Source organism: Cucurbita moschata, unplaced genomic scaffold (genome assembly GCF_002738365.1).
Source record: "Cucurbita moschata cultivar Rifu unplaced genomic scaffold, Cmos_1.0 Cmo_Scf00016, whole genome shotgun sequence".
Classification (NCBI taxonomy): Eukaryota; Viridiplantae; Streptophyta; class Magnoliopsida; order Cucurbitales; family Cucurbitaceae; genus Cucurbita; species Cucurbita moschata.
The window spans coordinates 2,874,243-2,893,236 of NW_019268532.1; the positions used below are offsets into that span (position 1 = coordinate 2,874,243).

The window sequence follows — 18,994 nt, forward strand, 5'->3', positions numbered from 1 at the left end:
TTAATTTTTTTTTTTTTTTTTTTTTGTAAAGGTTAAGATTGTTAGACGAACACGACTCTTTTTTCTTTTGGAGTCTTTTGTTCGATATTTGAGGATTTACCAATCTATTGGCATGACTAAGTTTAGGGCATGACTCTAGCATGACTCTAATACCATGTTAAACGAACACAACTCTTCACGATGGTATGATATTGTTCACTTTGAGCTTAAGCTCTCATGACTTTGGGCTTCCCCAAAAGGCCAACAGAGAGTGTATTCTTTGTTTATATAGATTGGAGGATGTAGGACTTTTATCATCTAAGATTATTATTGTTGGTGATTGTGTTTATATACATTTTAAAATTTTTTTTTAAGGATATTAACCAACTTTTGAAAATTCAAAAGTATTTTTTTAATTTTTTAAAAAAATTTAGAGTATTATTGAAACTTGGTTAGAGGTATTTTTTAAATATTTTTAAAGATATTAATGAAATTTATTTTATTATTTTTTTTTTTAGTGTAAAAGATATTTTTGAAATAAAATAATAGTGAAATTGAAGTTTTAAGCATATTATTAAAAAAATTTAAAAATTAAAAGATATTTTTAGAGGGAGAAAATGTTCAGTAATTTTTTTTTATTAATTTAGCTTAAATTAAAACTTTTAACCCTGTTTTCCAAATTAATGGGGAGTTGACCACACAAACATAATTCAATTAATTTAAAACATATATCTCAAATAAAATGTTAAATATTTAAATTTTCGCTAAAAAAAGAAATAAAACAAAATATAGAAAAAATAAAATGATATTTTAACCCAAAAAAAAATTAATTAACTAATTAATAATATAATAGTGGGAAGTTAACGGTCGACTCGTTTGAATAAATTTCTCCCTGTTTCCATTTCACACAGAAACCAAACCCTAAGAAGCGAAGAAGAAGAAGAAGAAGAGACCATGGGGATCGCTAATCTCTCATACGAGGAATGCCGCCATAAGAGACTCGAAGAAAACAAGAAGCGGATGGAAGCCCTAAATCTGCCTTTGCTTTCTCAAGCTCTCCTCCATTCTTCCCCTTCCAAATCCTCGCCTGTAATTCCATTTCATATTTCAATATCTCCTATTACTTACGCTAACTTTGTCAATGGATTGTTGTATTGTGCTTATTTTGCTACTTGACCGATTTCACAGAGTAAGCTCGCCAAGCCTCGCGTGACGCAGAAACAACTCGTAGTTGTGAGGAGATCCAGTCGCATAGCGAAACAATCCGCCCCCGTTTACGCCGAAGTAAGTCATTCTTGCCTTATTTTGCTTGCATTTGGATGATGAGCTCAAAGTTCACTGCTGCTTGCATTGGAGAGAGATTTTAGTCCTCGAAGAAACCTCTTCTTCATTGGTTCTGTTTCCTTTTCTTTTTTGACAGGTTGTTGTAAATCGTGTGGTGATTCCTAGAAGGTAGATGAATTAAAAAACAATTAGGATAAATGACTTTCCGTATGGTTGAATCATGTAGTATTGTTACCAATGTTCATTGTTTGGGGATTATAGGATCTCCAATGCTACAGATCTTTCAAATCGAGTTTATTCTTCGGATGAAGCAAGAAAAAATGCCTTTGAAAGAGCTGAGCGATTACAATCTGGATTAGAGACGAATTATCCCAACTTTATAAGGTCGATGCTTCCATCTCATGTTAGTGGTGGATTCTGGCTGGTAAGCTATTTGTTAAGCATATACGATCTTCTTCTGTCCCTTTCTGTTAAGCTTGATGAACTGGATGTGTGATATACTTTTATATGATATTTAATCAAAAAGTAGTTGTAAACGCAGGGCCTTCCTTCTCATTTCTGCAAGACGCACCTTCCAAATCGCGATGGAATTGTGACATTAATAGATGAAGATGGAGATGAATATCCAACAGTATATTTAGCACGAAAAACAGGACTCAGTGGCGGATGGAAGGGTTTTTCAGTTGCTCATAAATTGGCTGATGGGGATGCTGTGATTTTTCAATTCATTAAACCTACAACGTGCAAGGTGATTGTTTTCCCTTCAAGTTAGTATGTATTTTTCTGAAAACTGTTTAAATGAAATGGTTCATCGTGGGAGCAAAATAAGTCATACCAAGTCTTAAAGAAAACTCATCCGATCCAAGTATGTTTTGCTTTAAGAAAACTTTGTTTGATTCTTTGGAAATTCTCAACTCCCAAGTCACAAATGATCAAAAAATTTGTAATCACTCGTTTCATGAGCTCAAGCTCAAGTCCAACATTAGCATATATTGTCCGCTTTAGCCTTTCCCTTATGGGTTTCCTCTCAAAATTTTAAAACGCATATGTGAGGGAGAGGTTTCCATGCCTTCATAAGGAATGTTTTGTTCTCTCTACAACCGATGTGGGATCTCACAATCCTTGGTTGGAGAGGAGAACGAAACATTCCGGGTGTGGAAATCTCTCCCTAACAGACACGTTTTAAAAACCTTGAGATAAAGCCCAGAAAGAAAAGCCCAAAACAGATAATATCGGATGGCGATGGATTTTGGCGATTATAAAACACAAGTTTCATTTTTCCCCTACAAGTTCATAGATTTTTCCTATTACTTCTGTTTCAGGTGTACATCTTTAGAGCGAATAGTTCCAGAAAAGATAGCAATTCTAACAGTAGCTAAATGACTGACATTTTCATCCCAACTCAGGTAATCTCTAAACAAAATCCCTTGCTAACACACCCATTTGAGTTCCCCATCAAAAACTAGAATTCTTTTTCTCCTTATGTATTGCTGCAATTTGCTTGAACTTTTTGAACCTAGGAAGAGCAAGCCTCCCTCTGATCTGGGTTGGTCCCTGTTCTTTTACTCATGTTTAAAACCACAATCTCCTGCTGGTTATTCTAAATTATTAAGTGCCATTATTCATTACAGGCAAGATGTTGCCGGGTGGAACGTGCACATACATAATGGCAGCTACTTTTTTTTGTCATCTTGGTTTTGGAGCACAACGGCAACCTTTCTCTTGTACAATCTGTCTCTATGAAGTAAATGCAAACACTTTGTATGTTAAAGTGCTTGTCTGCTGTAGTGGTACCTCTCTTCTTCTCTCTTTCTCTCTCACCTTTAGTTTAGTTTAGTTTACGCTATATTGTTGTGAACGGGTAGAAATTTGACTGATTTTGAAGGAGCAGACTTGTACGAGCAAAGAAATTTGTTAAGGATTGTTGGGCGTGAGTCCGTTGGCTAATTTAAGGAATGATAAAAGGTTTATAAGTGAAGGAATACATCTCCATGAGGCCTTTTGGAAAGTCCAAAAAATAACCACCAGAGCTTATGCTTGAATAATATCATACTATTGTAGAAAGTCGGAATTTCTAACCGAAAGAAATAGATTCTAGAGAAGGCAATTTAGACATGTTGAAAATTTTTAAAAGTGAAAATATATTTTCACGTAAAAAAAATTTGATTTTGTATTGCTTAATCTATTAGATATTTTTTGAAAATTAATTAACCTGCTTATTAGTTATAAATTAAGGCTGAATTAGATTTAAAATTTTATTTTATAATTTTGAATTCGTATTAATATATCTAGCCAAAAAAAAAATTGAAAAAAAATTGAAAAATTTATTATACCAAAGTTTTAAAACCTAAGACATATTAACTTTCATATTAATCATGAATTAAAATGTATATGATATAATATTCAGATTAATTAATATTAACCACAAAATTACAATAAAAGAAAACTAAAATCGACTTCCAAAAAATGTTTTTGAAATATTTTAAAATATTTAATTAGGCTTGAAGGAAAAAGAACGTTTATAATTTTTTAAAACGATAATTCATACAATTTGTCGTTAATTTTCTTTTTTTAAAAAAGGGCATTTCATTTCAGGTCAATTTATTGGTGTTATTTCAACTTTTTGAAGAAAAGAAATAAAAATGTCTGTATTATAGAACATAATGTTCAGACAAGAAATAATAATAATAATAATAATAATAATAATAAAATGTGATTAATTTCCATTACTTTCTAAAGTTACCAAACCCAATATTTTGGTATTATGCCATCTGACAACCATTATGTTCAAAAATATTAATTATGATTATACCAACAACCTTTGTGTCTATTAATCAACCAAATCAAAAGAATATATTTTTATGTTAGCTGTGAGGGTGACAGTGGCCTTAGTTTATTTAGAGATTTAGTTAAAGAAATTTAACATCTACCTTGTTTTATCCTAATTAATTCTAAGGAGAAATTTAGTACTTTGAATCTTTCGCGACTAGACAAGTCACTTGTAGAATGTCAGATTACTAAGTTTAAACTTTCCACTTCATTGAAAAAGGAAAGAGAGAGAAGTGAAACCTAGCGAGCTTTCTGCCGTTCGACCACTACATAAGCCACTTTAGGAGAAACCTCTTTGAGCTCCCAAGTCTCCGAGTTAACCTGCACTTTTTTTTGAAGAATCCTGCACCCGGCCTTACTTACCACTTAAAAAATGATTCAATTTTAAAAGTTTGTGCATCATATATATCCTACGAATTGAGCTAAGCCCAATTTGACCGTACATTTATCTCGAGAAAAGGGTAAGAAAGATCCATGAATATAACACATACCAAGAACAGTACTCCCAATTGTGTAAAGGATATTGCCTTTCTTTGCCAAATTTGAATTCTCAATATCTGCAAGGTTATTGTCTCTCTCTCTTATCTCTCTTCATCTCTCTTTCTCACTCCTCCTGGAGATAAATATGGGAGAAGTCAACGATATAACAGTTTTACATCGTTGGAAGGTAATAGAGATAAAATATAAAATTGCTTTAAATTTGTATCTATTATTAGGAGTTTTGCAAGTTTTTAATTTGAATTTGGTCAAGTTTTTGCTGTAAGATAGGACAGTCTGTGACGGTAGTTTCTGGCCATTTTTTTCTCCTCCAAAAGCTTAATTTAAGAAGGTGCAAAGAAGGCAAAAAGGGCAGACATCCCCAATTCTCTTTCAAACCCTCTAATCTTCTCATCAATTCCTAATGATTTGGTAATGTCCTTAAAACTAAAGTTTTGAATTGGGTTTGTTCTTCAGATTCAGAATAAGCAAAGGAATTGATCTGTCGAGAAAAACCTCTCTGAATTTAAGAGTTATGGACATCCACAGGCATCAGAAGATCAAAGAGAAGTACCTTGAAGAACAAAGTCCAGCTTCCTCATCTCCTTCTTCCGCATCTTCATCGCCTTCTCATGAATTTTCCTTCTCAGTTTCACTCCAAACAGACAAAACCAAAACCCCATCTTCTTTCACCATTGATTTGTCTCCAGCAGATGACATCTTCTTCCATGGCCATTTGCTTCCTCTCCACTTCCTCTCTCATTCGAGAGCCCCTCCCCACTGCTCAACAAACTCCGTTGAAAGCTCTGCTCTTCCCATTGGAGACCTGCCAAGTGACAAGGAGCCTAACAAAGAGATGAACAACTTCACCAATTGTAAGAGCGATGAACATTATCAAAACAGCAACAGAGATACAAGAGAAAAACACAAGGCAAGATCTTTCTCTTTGCTTGGTTTAAGGTGGAGAAAGGGGTATGAAGTTGAAGAGGAAGAATCTAAAGAGAAGCATCTCAAACAGAAGTTCGGATTCAATTTCAGCCATTTATTGAAGAGATATACGAAAATGGTGAGGCCATTTTTACACCTTAGAGGGAGAAGAGATGATATGCAACAACTCCACGGACAGTCTTATTCATTTTCAGGTAATTTTAGTTTTAGAAACAAGCCAGAACAGGGAGGAAGAAGAGGTGAGCTCTCAGCTCCAGTTTCCAAGAAAACATCTCCAATAAATACAACACTTCCTCCTTCCAATAATGATAGCACAATGGAGGAGTTGCAGACAGCAATTCAAGCAGCAATTTCTCAGAGAGTTAAATGTTAAGGGCATACACAAAGGATAGATATTGTTCATATTCTGTTTCTGTTTTTTAGAAGTTATTCATCATACTTACTTTTCTGCATTAATGTGGTATGTACGAGTATATAGACAAAGAGATATCAAATCAGTCCAGAATATAATGTTCATATTTCAATATTTTTTGATCATGTAACTTAAGAGGTGTTTTATTTGACGGGATGTTCAGTTTTTTGAGTTGTTTATATTTTATGCTTTCTTATTTTGACAACTAAATATAGTAGGTCAGGTGGGATTAGGATTAGCTGAGACGTGCACAAAATTAGTCTGAACCCTCATAGGTATAATAAAAGAAGATTGTTCAAAAGTATATTAAGTTTAGACGTACGTTTGTATTACAGTGGTTACTGAAACTTATAGTGATATGAAAAAAGAAGCTCTGATTTGAAGAGAGTTCATAGTTAACATTTTGGTTTTACAACTGAGGCATGGCACTCTGCAGATAAGGATACAAAAAACGACACAAGAAAAGGTGATTGATCTACTAACCTTCAAAAGAAAGGAAAATGTGAACCAATCTATCAGCGACCTTGTGATCTCTCATATAATCGAGTGGCCATGAGCACAGGCTAAATCGAGCAGCCATCCAAGTTTGGACCCGCAAATACCCCTCTTCTGCCAGCGCTGATCTCTCCTTTTCGTCTTTTTGAATCATTTATAAGCCACACAAAACCACAAAAAACTTTGTTTTTTGAATCATTTGTAAGCCAGACAAAAACCACAAAAAGTTTTGGAAGCAGGTACAAGTTCAAAAGAATTGAGTGGGGAGGATTATTGAAAGGAGTAGTCCCACGTTAGCTAATTAAGAAGAAAATCATGGGTTTATAAGTAAGGAACACTATCTTCATTAGTATGAGGCCTTCTTAGAAAACTAAAAGGAAAACCATGAGAGTTTATACACAAAGTGGATAATATCATACAATTGTGGAGAATCGTGATTCCTAACATGGTATCCGATCCATACCCTTTACTTAGTCATGTTAATAAAATCATCAAATGTCGAACAAAGAAGTTGTGAGCCTTGAAATTGTAGTCAATAGTTACTCAAATGTCGAATAAAAAATGTATTTTGTTCAAGGGATCCAAAGAAAGGAGTCAAGTCTCAATTAAGGGGAGACTATTCGAGGGCTTCATAGGCCTCAGAGAAGGCTCTAGGTGTACTTTGTTCGAGGGGAGAATTATTGAGGATTATTGAGACCCACGTTGGCTAATTAAAAGGAAGACCATGAGTTTATAAGTAAGGAACACTATCTTCATTGGTAGGAGACATTTTGGAGAAACCAAAAGTAAAGCCAGGAGAGTTTAGGCTCAAAGTAGACAATATCATATCATTGTAGAAAGTTGTGATTCCTAATATTGAGCAGATTCAATAACGGGCTCCCACCGAACAAATATCAGTTTCTCTGCCACACCCATCCCTTGCTTTCTTTTTAAAAAAGAATCTAAACCATAAAGAGACAGTGAATTTTTTTCCATAGAGATTAGCTTATTAGCTATACAACTTCCCAAGCATAATGATGTTGAGAAAGGAAAACTTGCCTGAAAACATTGCTTCAAACACCAGGGGGCAGGGTCCCCGTATCAAAACAAGTGAAATCTCTGAAAGGAGAGGGCTAATGGGGTCAAAAAGGTGTGGGGTCAAGTGAGATAATGCCTTGGACATTCATATATAATATTGATAACCCCAATTACCAATACTATAATAATAAGAACAATAATTCAGAAAGGGCACTAATGGCTTCAACAACAGTTGATATGATTATTTAAATTGGAAGATATCAAAATGAATAATTTATATGCTAAAGGTGTGGGCGACTGACAGGAAAGCTACCTTTTTCAATAAGAACTGCTTTCAGTCTTTTCAACAATCCCCCTAAGCCTACAATGCATTTATTAGTACACCGCGTGTATATGTGCATGTGTGACCGAGGCGCCTGTGCAGTCTTTAATAAGAAAATCCAATATGGACATTGAATTTCATTGCCAGATATGTGAATGAATGCCATTTTTCTAGGATCAATGAAAGAGACCACTACCCGATCCTTGCCCTGCCATCCATCAAAGACAGCCCCCAGAGAAAAAAAGTGATGGCTTGTGGGGTTCGTTCTCAGAATTTAAGCTTGTGGATGACCACATTTATCTCATAGCATGGTTAATCAATTGATATAATGCAAAAAATCAACACAAAGCTCTAAGAGGACTTTTATCAAACACTTGGCATGCATAACCCATCGAAAGCAGCGCTGGATTCTATAACTTTTCTTCAAATCAACTTCTTCCAGATGGATCAAATATTAGATTCCTCACCCCAATGTTCTTTTTTCTTAAACACACTTAGAAGAATCAATTATCTAAAATGGTTTAATCGAATCCAATGAACAGAAGACAGTACGAAAGAAAGATTAAAACAGATCATCAAATTTTGAACAATAGAAACAATCTCGAAATCAATTAACAATCAAAACCAAACAAGGATAAGTGGATCCAGTGACTACAAGTGCAATGTGGCCATTAAAATTATGGTTACCTCGACTTCAGATTCACTCTACCCATAACTTTATTTTTCAAACGTTCTTTGTGGGAATTGGGATCATGACCTTTTTACTACTTGTCGCCTAGATAAGCAACAGGAAGCCATGGCCGTTCGCAGCGATTGCTCCCAACAAATTCCTAGTACAGTGAGTCGAATTAGGGCTGTACACCGCTTAATTGGCCTATTGGAGCAATCTCACTTTGCAGCAGCTCAATAACCCATGAATTGATCTACTCTGGTTTACAATCGTTTTGAGTTTGGATTTTTTTTTTTTTTAAACCACTCGAAATTGAATTGGATTGACATTAAAATAGTGTTCGGTTGAGTCGGGTTAAATTGTACACTATTTTCGGTTCGTTGAGTTGAACCGACCAAAAGATGTCAACTCGTAAATTAAACTAAATTTTTTTATTTTCTAAAAACTCAACTCAACCCACTATCATAAATAAAATTGAACTCAAATAAAATGGTTTGGGTTAGGTAGGCCAAGTTGATCGGGTAATCAAATCATATGAACTCCCATAGTACTTCTCGGAGCTCTCGAATAGCCTCGACTCCTTTCTCTGGACCCTTCGAACAAAGTATACCCTTTATCGATATGACTACGTTTTGGACATGGTTCTCTACAATTGTATGATATTGTCCACCTTTGAACATAAACTCTCATGACTTTGCTTCACGCTTCTCTAAAAAGCCTAGTAACAATGTAGATAGTATTCCTCACTTATAAACCTATGAAACATATTTAATGATGAAGTTCTTATGATTGAACACCGAAAAGGTGTACCTTATTGGTATAAGTAGTAATTTTCAATTTTTAAAAATTTTTCATAATCATGACAACTCTCATTCGAATGTGACATTCAGTTCATTCACGTACCCCTCGTTTATTTAAGCTACAATAATACCCTCCAATTAATTTCTTTTTCAAAAATACATTTACAGATGGTCTTTGATGGAATTTGTTTAGTAATTTATTTCAAAAATACGTTCCAACTTTTTCAATACAATATTCCGTTGAATTTCAACTTTTTTTTAATAAAAAATTAAAAAATATATTTACTACGAGTACTATATTTAAAAAATACCAATAAAATTTTAAAAGCATTAACCTCCTTAACTTTTATTAAAAAAAAAAAAATTATTGTTCGTCAATATATAGAAGAAAATCGCTCATCCACATTTCATAAATTATCTCCAAAATTTTTAATATTACTTTTCAAAATTCATGAGTATTACCGTGTCCACGCATTAATCATAAGAGCATTTTTAGACTTTTAAAGATATTAAAACATTGGAATATTGAAGACAATTTTAAAGAGAGTTTAAAGAATATTTTTGAAATAAAATATTAACATTTTCCATTCAAATTATTTTTTATTTGGTAAGTGTCAGATGAAAGTCTCACATCGGCTAATTTAAAAAGGATGTGAACATATGAAAGAATATTATCTCCATCGATGCGAGACCTTTTATCATACTGGACAGGAATATTTTTTATTTTTTATTAATTAAAAGATTATTAATGATTTTTGTAAAAAAAATATTAATTTTATCTTTTTTTTATTATTATTATTTTTTTCTTTTACCGGACTTCTCAACTTTCGGTCCTTTCGTTCTGGTTCCGCAAAGAAAAGTTTTCGACGTTTCGCGTATCACGTGCTGTTCTTGTTCTGCAAAATCAGAATCAGATAAGTGGCGGAGGAACATTCCATCGAATAAAAGCGAATATGCTTTGATTATGCCAACGGTTTATGTTCTTCGCGGTTCTTTCATACACGAGTTTCGTTTGCATATCAAATCAGGCTTCCAATTATGGCGTGATCGCTCTCTGATCAATGGAGTCTTCAGGTCGTTCATTACTCAAAATCCATATTGTTGTTAGCTTCTTTCTTTGCATTGAATTGGCTCACTGCTTCTACATTGATTAGGTCGGTGGTTTATCTATCTGGGTTTCGTTTAATAATTGATTAATTGAACTGATTGATTCCGCTTGTTCATGAGATCGTAGTCTTGAAATTTTGTGATCTGGGTTAGTTGTGTGTATAGCGTGCTTTTCTCTTTATTTCTAGGAGTTCTGGAGATATATGATTGGGGATCATTGAGCTAAAACATTGTACGTACAATTTTATGGGGGAGCTTGTACAGGTTGTTATGTGATGGCCAAAGATTTTCAAGTTTTGATTAGGGTGATCTGAGGAATCACAGTTTTTGGACGATGAACGCTGTGGGGATACTAGGTAGCTACATTTCGAAGGGCGTTTATACCGTTGCTGCGCCATTTCATCCGTTTGGCGGAGCTGTGGACATTGTTGTAGTTGAACAGCAGGATGGTAGTTTTAAATCATCGCCTTGGTATGTACGGTTTGGGAAATTTCAAGGTGTTTTGAAGGCAAGGGAGAAGCTGGTCAATATAATTGTAAATGGGGTTGAAGCTAATTTTGCGATGTGTTTGGATCATAATGGAGAAGCTTATTTTTTGAGGGAAGTTGATGTTGAAGGAGAATCTGGACCTTATCCTGAGGGGAAATTGCTGCATGAACTGAATGGTGGGCGGATCCTCAGTTCACAAAGTTGCAAATGTGATGCTAGGAGTTCGATTGATGGGATTGAAACGAGTAAGGATAATGGGAAGATCCTGATGAAGACTAGCTCTCGACAACGGATACTTGGATTTGTTTGGGGTCGTAGTAAAACCGTTAAAGAAGATCATCGTGAGGATACATCTATTGCAAGGATAAACTCACTGGAGTGTGCTGAGATGGCAGCTGATCTTTTAGAGGTTAGGTGGTCTACCAATCTAAGCAAACAAAAGCTTGAGAAATCAGATTCTTCCAAGTTTACTTCCACTGATACTTCAAACAGCAAAGATGAAGAAAAGTTGAAGAGAAACGATGGGAACAACCACGTCGCATCAGCAGTCGAAGGTATCATGGGAAATAATCTCGAGAAAAACTGTGATACCTGCAGAGAGCACATAACCAATGGCTCTCAATTACCATTGGAAGACGTAGAGCTTAGAGAAATATCAAGTTTAAATTCCAAGGATGGAGTGGTCGAAACTTCCATTATCGGGGAAAAGGCTTTCGACGAGACATATGAAGTGAAATCTGCAGCAATAGATACTGTAAAGAATTCCAAACATACTGTTGATGCGATGGGAACCATCCCTGCAAATGCAAATTCCAAATCCCAAATTTCATCGTCAAAGAACCGTGATTCATATAACGGACACAGGGAGAACTTTATACGAGAGCGCTTATCTGATGAAACAAATATTGTTTCACAAGTATTCAGTAATTCTGAAGACAATAGTGAACCTGATGCAGTCCGATCCTCAATGTTCTATGAAACTTCCAAGAGCTTAATGTCGACATTGGATGATTCAGTGGTACTGACTCATAAATTCTCCCACCTGGCCAACGGAGGATCCGGGATCGCTAGAGTCCATACTGAGGGATTGCATGTGACAACTGAAGTTCAGCCGGAGGTAAGCTCTATTCTGACGTTAACAAAATTCATTCATACATATGTTCCATTAAGCGACGCAGGATTGTAAAATTCAGAGCCTAGTTCTAGCATTTTTACTGATACAGAGAGTTAATAGAAAGAATCTACCATGATCTGTTAAAGTTTGAAAAGTTCACTAACCGAAAAAGTTGAAGTCCTTATGAACTATTCTCAACAATTAGATCATTGTAATACTTCTGTCTATGAAGTAAACACAATGGACATATCAAGATCTGTTAAAGTTCACTAAATTCTTTTTAATTAGCACTGACATATAAAAAATTTAAAATCAGGATACAGATTCTAGCATGGTAGCGGAAGATTTTGATCTAGAGACTGAAAAAGTTGAAGTCCTTATGAACTATTCTCAACAAGTAGATCATTGTAATACTTCTGTCTATGAAGTAAACACAATGGACCAAGGAAAGTCACTGACACTCGAAGCTGCCTATTCTCAAATAGTCTCCACAGAAGAAAGGCCTGGTTCAGTTAAAGAATTGAAGTCTGATAACATAGTTTCAAGTTTCACCTCGGACTTTCAAGATGACGAAAGTGTGGATGGAAGTGTCACAAGCAAGTTCCAAAATTCTTTGAATTCTATTGATAATAGAGTCATAACAAAGGAAAGCCATATAATTCCATCATCAAATTCAGATGATGAAGAATTCCTTTTCAGTAATTTTGATGTTTCAGAAACCGAGGTAAATGGGAATGTAGGGTCAGACAGCCACCATTACAGTGATAAAGAAGAGTATCCATTAGTATATCCAAGTAGCACTGATGAAGAGGATAGATTTGTAACTAAAAGTTTTGAGACATGCACTTCTATTGATAGTCATGAGATCTTCAGTCAGGGGATCGCAAGTCCCATCACGATTCCTCAAAGCCACGCAATTTCTGATACAGAAGTTGATCGTCTGGCAGCATCATTACCCAATATGCAGGCCGATATTAATAATTCAATTGCCTCTGAGATCAATCATCCTCTAAGCCACTCTGTAGACTCAAATTCCAAACCATTAAAGTGGATGGAATTGTGTAAAGATGGTTCAAGCTCCAAGCTTGGTGGAGATGGAGAAGAGAAAGCGGCAGAGGAATGCTCAAAAACCAAAGAATCCTTGGCTTCAGAAGAACAAAGTCTTCTTCCGAATTCTACAGTGGGTAAGAGACCTATGTTCCAATCAACCCGAAAGCTGATATGATAATTTTAATTATATCAACACTTTAACAGATATCTTATTGTAAAAGTTTACCTTTGAGTACTTTCATAAAAAAATTGTAAATGAGTTTAGGCTCTAAAGTATATACATGATCCACCGTGACTTTTAAGGATTATATTGCTTCCATTTTTTTCTGTGATTTATTAACCTGCACGTTGTATATCTTTAAGAACAGCTTTGTTATGTTATAAAGACTCCTTTAGGTAAACTCTTGCCCCCTTAATAGTTAGAAAAGAGAAGCACTTGGTTTATCCAAAAGTGATGCTATTACTTCTCGGGAAACACAACTGTAGGGAACACGCTTAAAAGTTGGCAATCATTCCTTATGGAGTGTGGTTGCCTCTCTTTTATTTATTTTTTTTGTGAGGATCATTATAGTTCAGAACATGAATTTATTATCCATTATGAAACATTGTTATAGTCGTTGACCCTATTGAGAAACTCTTACAGGTAGTCCAGCAGAAGCAACGGCTGTCCCAGTTGGAAACTGGAAACTTTGGCCTTTCTCTTTCAAAAGATCTAGTTCTGGAAAAGTAACTCCATCAGCTGTTGATGGTTACACAGATTTTGATACTAAGAAGGGTTCAGATAGGAACATAGGCGTGGATGGAGAAGTGAGCATCTTTAAGCGCAAAGCGGAGAAAAAGATGGTTAGATTCATCTCGCCAACATCTAAGCAGCTGGCATCCTTAAACCTAAAGGAAGGGGGAAACACGGTAACTTTCACATTCTACACTGCAGTGCTGGGGAAACAGGAGGTCGGTTTTCTCTTTATAATTTGTCCTTTTTTTTTTCTCATAGGATTCTGGTGATTTCAGCCTTCCCTGTTTTATTCCTTCCTTTGTTTCCCATTCACGTTTGCATTTCGTGTCTGATTATGTTCCTCAACAGGTTGATGCCAGGATTTATTTGTGGAAATCGAATACTCGCGTAGTGATATCAGATGTGGATGGAACAATAACAAAGTATGGTTTTTCATCCTAGTGATTTTGAATGTGGAATTCTGATTTAAGCATAGAACTCATATTTTGGATTGTTTAATCAAGTTCTTGGCTACTTTCTAATCTTTTTCAGACTGAAAATATTTCACTTGGACTAGTCATTAGTATCTTTCAATGATTTAGTTACTAAAATTAACATCTGCTGGAATCTAGTTTCTTGGATACTTGAGAGTTATTTTCTTTGAATTATTCACTTGGTGATAGGAAGATTTCTCTCTTGTTAACTTCATCATGAACAGACGCTAAACGTTTGTGAACGAACTAAACATGGTAGATAGCTCTTCAACACTTTCCAATTTCCAGGATAAAATTCATTAGTAGGAAGTTTTTGGGGACACAAGCCAACTATATCGCCAGTGCAGGACGACAACTAGATTTCCTCCTCAAAATTCATGATAGTTAGGAATCAGAAAAGTCCTTTGTTCTGTTGGCTGTGCGGAGAATGTTTGTTGAATTTTATTTTTGGAGGAGTGATGTCAAAGAAGAGAGGTACCTTTTGGAAATGTCTGGTTTCAGCAGTTTGTTGTTTGGTCACCTGTGTTGACAGAAAAAAGAAGACTCTTATTGTCAATTTTAGGATTTCTTCTGTACCTACGTACTCTAGGTGGATTCCCCTTTGACAATTTGTTATTACGTCGGTGAACGTCTATCCGCTTTCCATTTTCTTAATAGTTCTTTTCTTAATTATCATATTTTTATTTTCCAATGGAAATTGTAGCATTTCATGCAGTAAATTCTCCTAGCTTCTTTTCTATCGTTTGATCAAATCTAGCTTACTCGTAGCACAATCTATTGAGTTCTTTGTTGTTTGCTACAATTTTTTGACGCAATAAATAGCTTAGGCTCGCTTTGATAACAGTTTAATTTTTTTGTTTTTAAAAAATTACACTTGTTTTCTTAGATCGGATGTTCTAGGTCAATTCATGCCCTTTGTTGGAATGGATTGGTCACAAACAGGCGTCACAAATTTATTTTCTGCTATTAAGGTATGTTTTATCTCACCCTCATGGAGTTGGATGATCGGCTTTGATGAAATTATGATGCAGTGAACTCTCTACAAATCTTTGTATTTTCAGGAAAATGGATACCAATTGCTTTTTCTTAGTGCACGATCAATATCTCAGGCCTATCACACCCGCCAATTTCTTTTCAACCTCAAGCAGGTAATGTATTCACTATTCAGTGCTTAACTTCTTTACTTAATATGCACGCTTGATCTTTACTTGGTTTTCATCAATGCAGGATGGGAAGGCTTTGCCAGAGGGGCCTGTTGTCATCTCCCCTGATGGCCTTTTCCCTTCACTATATCGAGAAGGTTACTGCCTTTTATCCCATATCTTTTCGTTTGAACCATAACATCCGTCCAGTTATGTGACTATGCTTTGAGATTGACCATCCAATACTTCTTCTTTGAAGTCTAGATTTTAGTATCCTTCCCCTTAAATGTTAGTTTAACAGAGTCATGTGGACCCTTGAGCCTTTTAGTACATGGGTGACTATGCTACTTGGTGTGGGTGTGCGGGGGCGGGGGTGGGGGCGGGGAAGAGCATGTATCTATGTATGTATATAGGCCTGCTTGGATTTGTCACTAACACCTTACAGCTTATTTCCTTCCTCTCAGTTATTCGGCGGGCTCCTCACGAGTTCAAGATTGCATGCTTGGAGGTCGGTTTTCCTTCTATCCCCTGATAGTTTCATTGTATTTAAACTGATACATATTTTACATTTTTCATTCTCATGTTATGATGAGCTGTGCTTTCTTGGATGCATGACTGTTCAAGTTGAAAATATATTACTTGGATATTAAGCATCTTTTATTCACGCCATCGTTCAAATACGAAAACTCGAGTATCATCTGTCTCACATGGGTTCATAATAAAATGACTCATAATCTGCTTTTTATAACTTACAGAGAATCAGAGAACTATTTCCTCCGGATTGCAATCCATTTTATGCTGGCTTTGGAAACAGGGAAACGGATGAATTCAGCTACCTTAAAGTTGGAATTCCAAAGGGGAAAATCTTCATTATTAATCCCAAGGTGATTGATCTGAGAGGGCATCAGCATAATGTTATTTGGTAGCATCAAAATTCAAAAATGTTCATAATGGTTGTAGGGGGAGGTTGCTGTAAACCGTCGCGTCGACACAAAATCTTACGCTTCGCTTCACACCCTCGTCAATGGCATGTTTCCACCCATTACCTCGTCCGAGCAGGTTGCGTAAGCTTTAAACCGAACTTCAACTAATTCTACATATACTTTTATCAAATCAATTCCTTGGTTGCTTCACAGGAGGACTTCAATTCATGGAATTACTGGAAATTACCACCTCCCTTGATAGATTTTTAATGTTGTCTCTTTGAAATATTCTCGTTAAGTTGGAGATCCTTGAATATGGGCTTCACCTGTGCTTGGTTAGTAGATTTTGATTTTCATTACCTATTTTATGCCATATGCTGAAGTCTTAACATGTGGTGACATGCTCCAGGTGATTTCCCTTGCAAAATTCATTGGTAGAGGTTATTAAAACTTCTGGATCAGTAGCTTTGATCCAACCAGTTGGTTCGCACCAAAATTCATGAGCAGAATCAGTTCATATTTCATGCTGATCACTGCGAAGTTGATTTTTTTTTTTTTTGTGTTGCATGATGGATATAGTATTATTGTACAGTCTGGTGCTTCCATCCAACAAGAGTTTAGCTTTTGTAGGTATGTAAGTTAAATGAAGGTAAATAATTAAGCTCCATAAATTATTTATTTATTTCCATTGAGGGACCTTGAATGTGAATAAGTTCCCATCTTGATGGAGATTTTGTTTTTCTTATAATTATCTTACCTTTGGAGATTTTGTTTTTCTTATAATTATCTTACCTTTGTGTGTGTATATATATATAGATACACCTCGTATTAATTATTTCTTCGTGATGATTTGGTTGGTATAATCTATGAGTTTGTCAAGCTCAACTCAGTTTCATAGAATGGATTAATTGAACTTATAAAATTAAAAGTTTTTGTTATCTCTCTTATGTTGAGAAAACCATCTTTTTTATCGGCTCTCGACTAAGTGACATATTTAGATGCCTTTTCATTAAGAACTTTTATCGAGGATTTTGTAGTTTTGCCTTGTACTTGTATTTTTGGGTTTATACGAGCATTTGAGCTAAACTTGTTTGTAACATTGTCGTTTCCTTTGGGATTTTAGATACAAATCCTCGATTGTTGAGTTGAGTTGATTCTCAAACATTAGAGAAGAAGAATTGTAGCTCTTTTTTTTAGTGAGAACACCGTTACTGATTTTGTCGTACTTGATCAATTCATTTGCTTTATTCTCGGCCCAAGCTTGGAGTTTGGAGACAAATATTGTTTGTTAAACTAAAGCTTTGTTAGTTGGGAGGAAATGTCTGTGGATGAAAGAAACCGTATTTTATAGCATCTAAAAAAAGGAACTTTTTGACTTTATAACCTTATTCCTCGAATCAATACCGTAAAAAATAAATATAAGGATTATGAATAATACTTGTTTTTCTACTTTGCAAAAAAAAAAAAAAAAAAAAAAGAACAATAATTTGCCCTATGGAAGATGCAAAGCATTTGCTATACGTTGAATTCCCATTCAAAACATTGTGAATAAAATAAAATTAAAGTACAAATCAACTCAAAGAATCTCATAACATAACTTTAAAAGGACATAGAATAAAACATTCTACACATGAAACATATAAAACATTCTAGATATGCTGACGTAGTTTTCATTGTACATTCAGTAAACAACCTCGACCATTATCTCGTGTGTGTTTGTCGTTTCTCGAAAAAAAATATTTTAAAAAATGTTGAGTATTAAAATATCGTGTAAGTGACTACATTATTAGAGTTAGAATTTGCAAACACGTGTGATGTCCCACATTGATTTGGGAGGAGAACAAAATACTCTTTATAAGGGTGTGGAAACCTTCTCCTAGCAAATGTTTTTTAAAGCCTTGAGGCGAGAGGGAAAACCTAAAAAGATAATATCTGCTAGCGGTGGATCTGGGTCATTACAACATGTAACATGGTTTATGTATTTTATAATAGTAATTATGTGACACTCGAGTGAAGGAAATATATAGAAATGAATTGAGAACTCGAGTGAAGGAAATATATAGAAATGAACTGAGATTGAGATCATATAGACCATATCCGAATGAGAACGATCATGAGGATAAGATGACTAAGAAAGACTTAAAAACATTGGAATTCATCCTCAATATCAACAAGTTGTACCTTCTTTTCTGGTGGTTCAATCATAAGGAACCTCTAGATTAAGCTTGCTTTGCCTACATGTTGCATGAGACATTTAAATTTATTAAACTACTCAAAATAACATAATATTTAAAGATGGAAGATTCAATTAAAACATTAAAACTATTAATACGACCGAGAATGACTTTTTGTAGCCGATTCAATATTCTTACTGTATTTAGGACTTGACTAGATTGAGAGCTGAGAACATAATTTTACAAGATGAAATTCATTATTTTCGATATAGGGTAAGTAGATGAGTGATTTCCTTAAGTTTTCAAAACTTGAACAATGGGCCACATCCTCTAACTGGCCGAGAGAGGATTTGTTTATGGTTACATCATAAACAAAATTTTCATTATAAAATTGATGATACTTAAGGTTTAAGATGTAATCACAAGGGTGAAATGGACTTTTGACCTAGCTACAATCATGAACAATTCGTGAACGATCAACTTGTAATGATTATATCAATGAACACAACTTGTTCTACAGAACATTATAAATCTTTTTTATAAAATTGATGAT

The 18,994-nt window shown here is 34.9% G+C and overlaps 3 protein-coding genes and 1 long non-coding RNA gene across 7 annotated transcripts; 3 read left to right on the plus strand and 1 right to left on the minus strand.

The window, feature by feature from the left end:
• Positions 1–893: 893 nt before the first annotated feature.
• Positions 894–3,196, plus strand: LOC111454087 (B3 domain-containing protein At5g42700-like). Its single transcript, XM_023095389.1, has 7 exons — positions 894–1,068; positions 1,168–1,263; positions 1,400–1,431; positions 1,525–1,687; positions 1,805–2,011; positions 2,586–2,669; positions 2,895–3,196. The coding sequence occupies exons 1-6, from the start codon at positions 934–936 to the stop codon at positions 2,640–2,642; spliced, it is 690 nt and encodes a 229-aa protein (XP_022951157.1). The 5' UTR covers positions 894–933; the 3' UTR covers positions 2,643–2,669; positions 2,895–3,196.
• A 1,197-nt stretch (positions 3,197–4,393) lies between these two features.
• On the minus strand, positions 4,394–5,271 carry LOC111454562. Its single transcript, XR_002712452.1, has 3 exons — positions 5,144–5,271; positions 4,584–4,705; positions 4,394–4,435 (listed from the first exon to the last, which is right to left on the minus strand). It is a non-coding gene; the product is annotated as an uncharacterized LOC111454562 (long non-coding RNA).
• LOC111454561 (BRI1 kinase inhibitor 1-like) lies at positions 4,668–6,009 on the plus strand. The gene is made up of 2 exons (XM_023096064.1): positions 4,668–4,759; positions 5,047–6,009. The coding sequence occupies exon 2, from the start codon at positions 5,105–5,107 to the stop codon at positions 5,888–5,890; it is 786 nt and encodes a 261-aa protein (XP_022951832.1). The 5' UTR covers positions 4,668–4,759; positions 5,047–5,104; the 3' UTR covers positions 5,891–6,009.
• A 4,042-nt stretch (positions 6,010–10,051) lies between these two features.
• LOC111454451 (phosphatidate phosphatase PAH2-like) lies at positions 10,052–17,012 on the plus strand. 4 transcript variants are annotated; one of them, XM_023095938.1, is made up of 13 exons: positions 10,052–11,590; positions 11,639–11,946; positions 12,260–13,127; positions 13,637–13,944; positions 14,078–14,151; positions 15,089–15,173; positions 15,264–15,350; positions 15,430–15,502; positions 15,809–15,852; positions 16,100–16,228; positions 16,305–16,403; positions 16,481–16,602; positions 16,677–17,012. In XM_023095938.1, exons 1-12 carry the CDS (start codon positions 10,675–10,677, stop codon positions 16,535–16,537), a joined length of 3,048 nt encoding a protein of 1,015 aa, XP_022951706.1. In that variant the 5' UTR covers positions 10,052–10,674; the 3' UTR covers positions 16,538–16,602; positions 16,677–17,012. The 4 variants fall into 4 exon arrangements, with proteins under 4 accessions (XP_022951706.1, XP_022951703.1, XP_022951705.1 ...); XM_023095935.1 differs by having other exon boundaries at positions 10,052–10,387; positions 10,605–11,946; XM_023095937.1 differs by having other exon boundaries at positions 10,052–10,307; positions 10,605–11,946.
• Positions 17,013–18,994: the final 1,982 nt, after the last annotated feature.

Coding starts and splice junctions, on each gene's coding strand:
- LOC111454561 (XM_023096064.1), top strand. CDS start 5,105: ATGGACATCCACAGGCATCAGAAGATCAAAGAGAAGTACCTTGAAGAA.
- LOC111454451 (XM_023095934.1), top strand. CDS start 10,675: ATGAACGCTGTGGGGATACTAGGTAGCTACATTTCGAAGGGCGTTTAT. Junction 11,947..12,259: donor CAACTGAAGTTCAGCCGGAG/GTAAGCTCTATT, acceptor ATTTAAAATCAG/GATACAGATTCTAGCATGGT. Junction 15,853..16,099: donor TCAAGATTGCATGCTTGGAG/GTCGGTTTTCCT, acceptor TATAACTTACAG/AGAATCAGAGAACTATTTCC.
- LOC111454087 (XM_023095389.1), top strand. CDS start 934: ATGGGGATCGCTAATCTCTCATACGAGGAATGCCGCCATAAGAGACTC. Junction 1,264..1,399: donor CCGCCCCCGTTTACGCCGAA/GTAAGTCATTCT, acceptor CTTTTTTGACAG/GTTGTTGTAAATCGTGTGGT. Junction 1,688..1,804: donor TTAGTGGTGGATTCTGGCTG/GTAAGCTATTTG, acceptor TTGTAAACGCAG/GGCCTTCCTTCTCATTTCTG.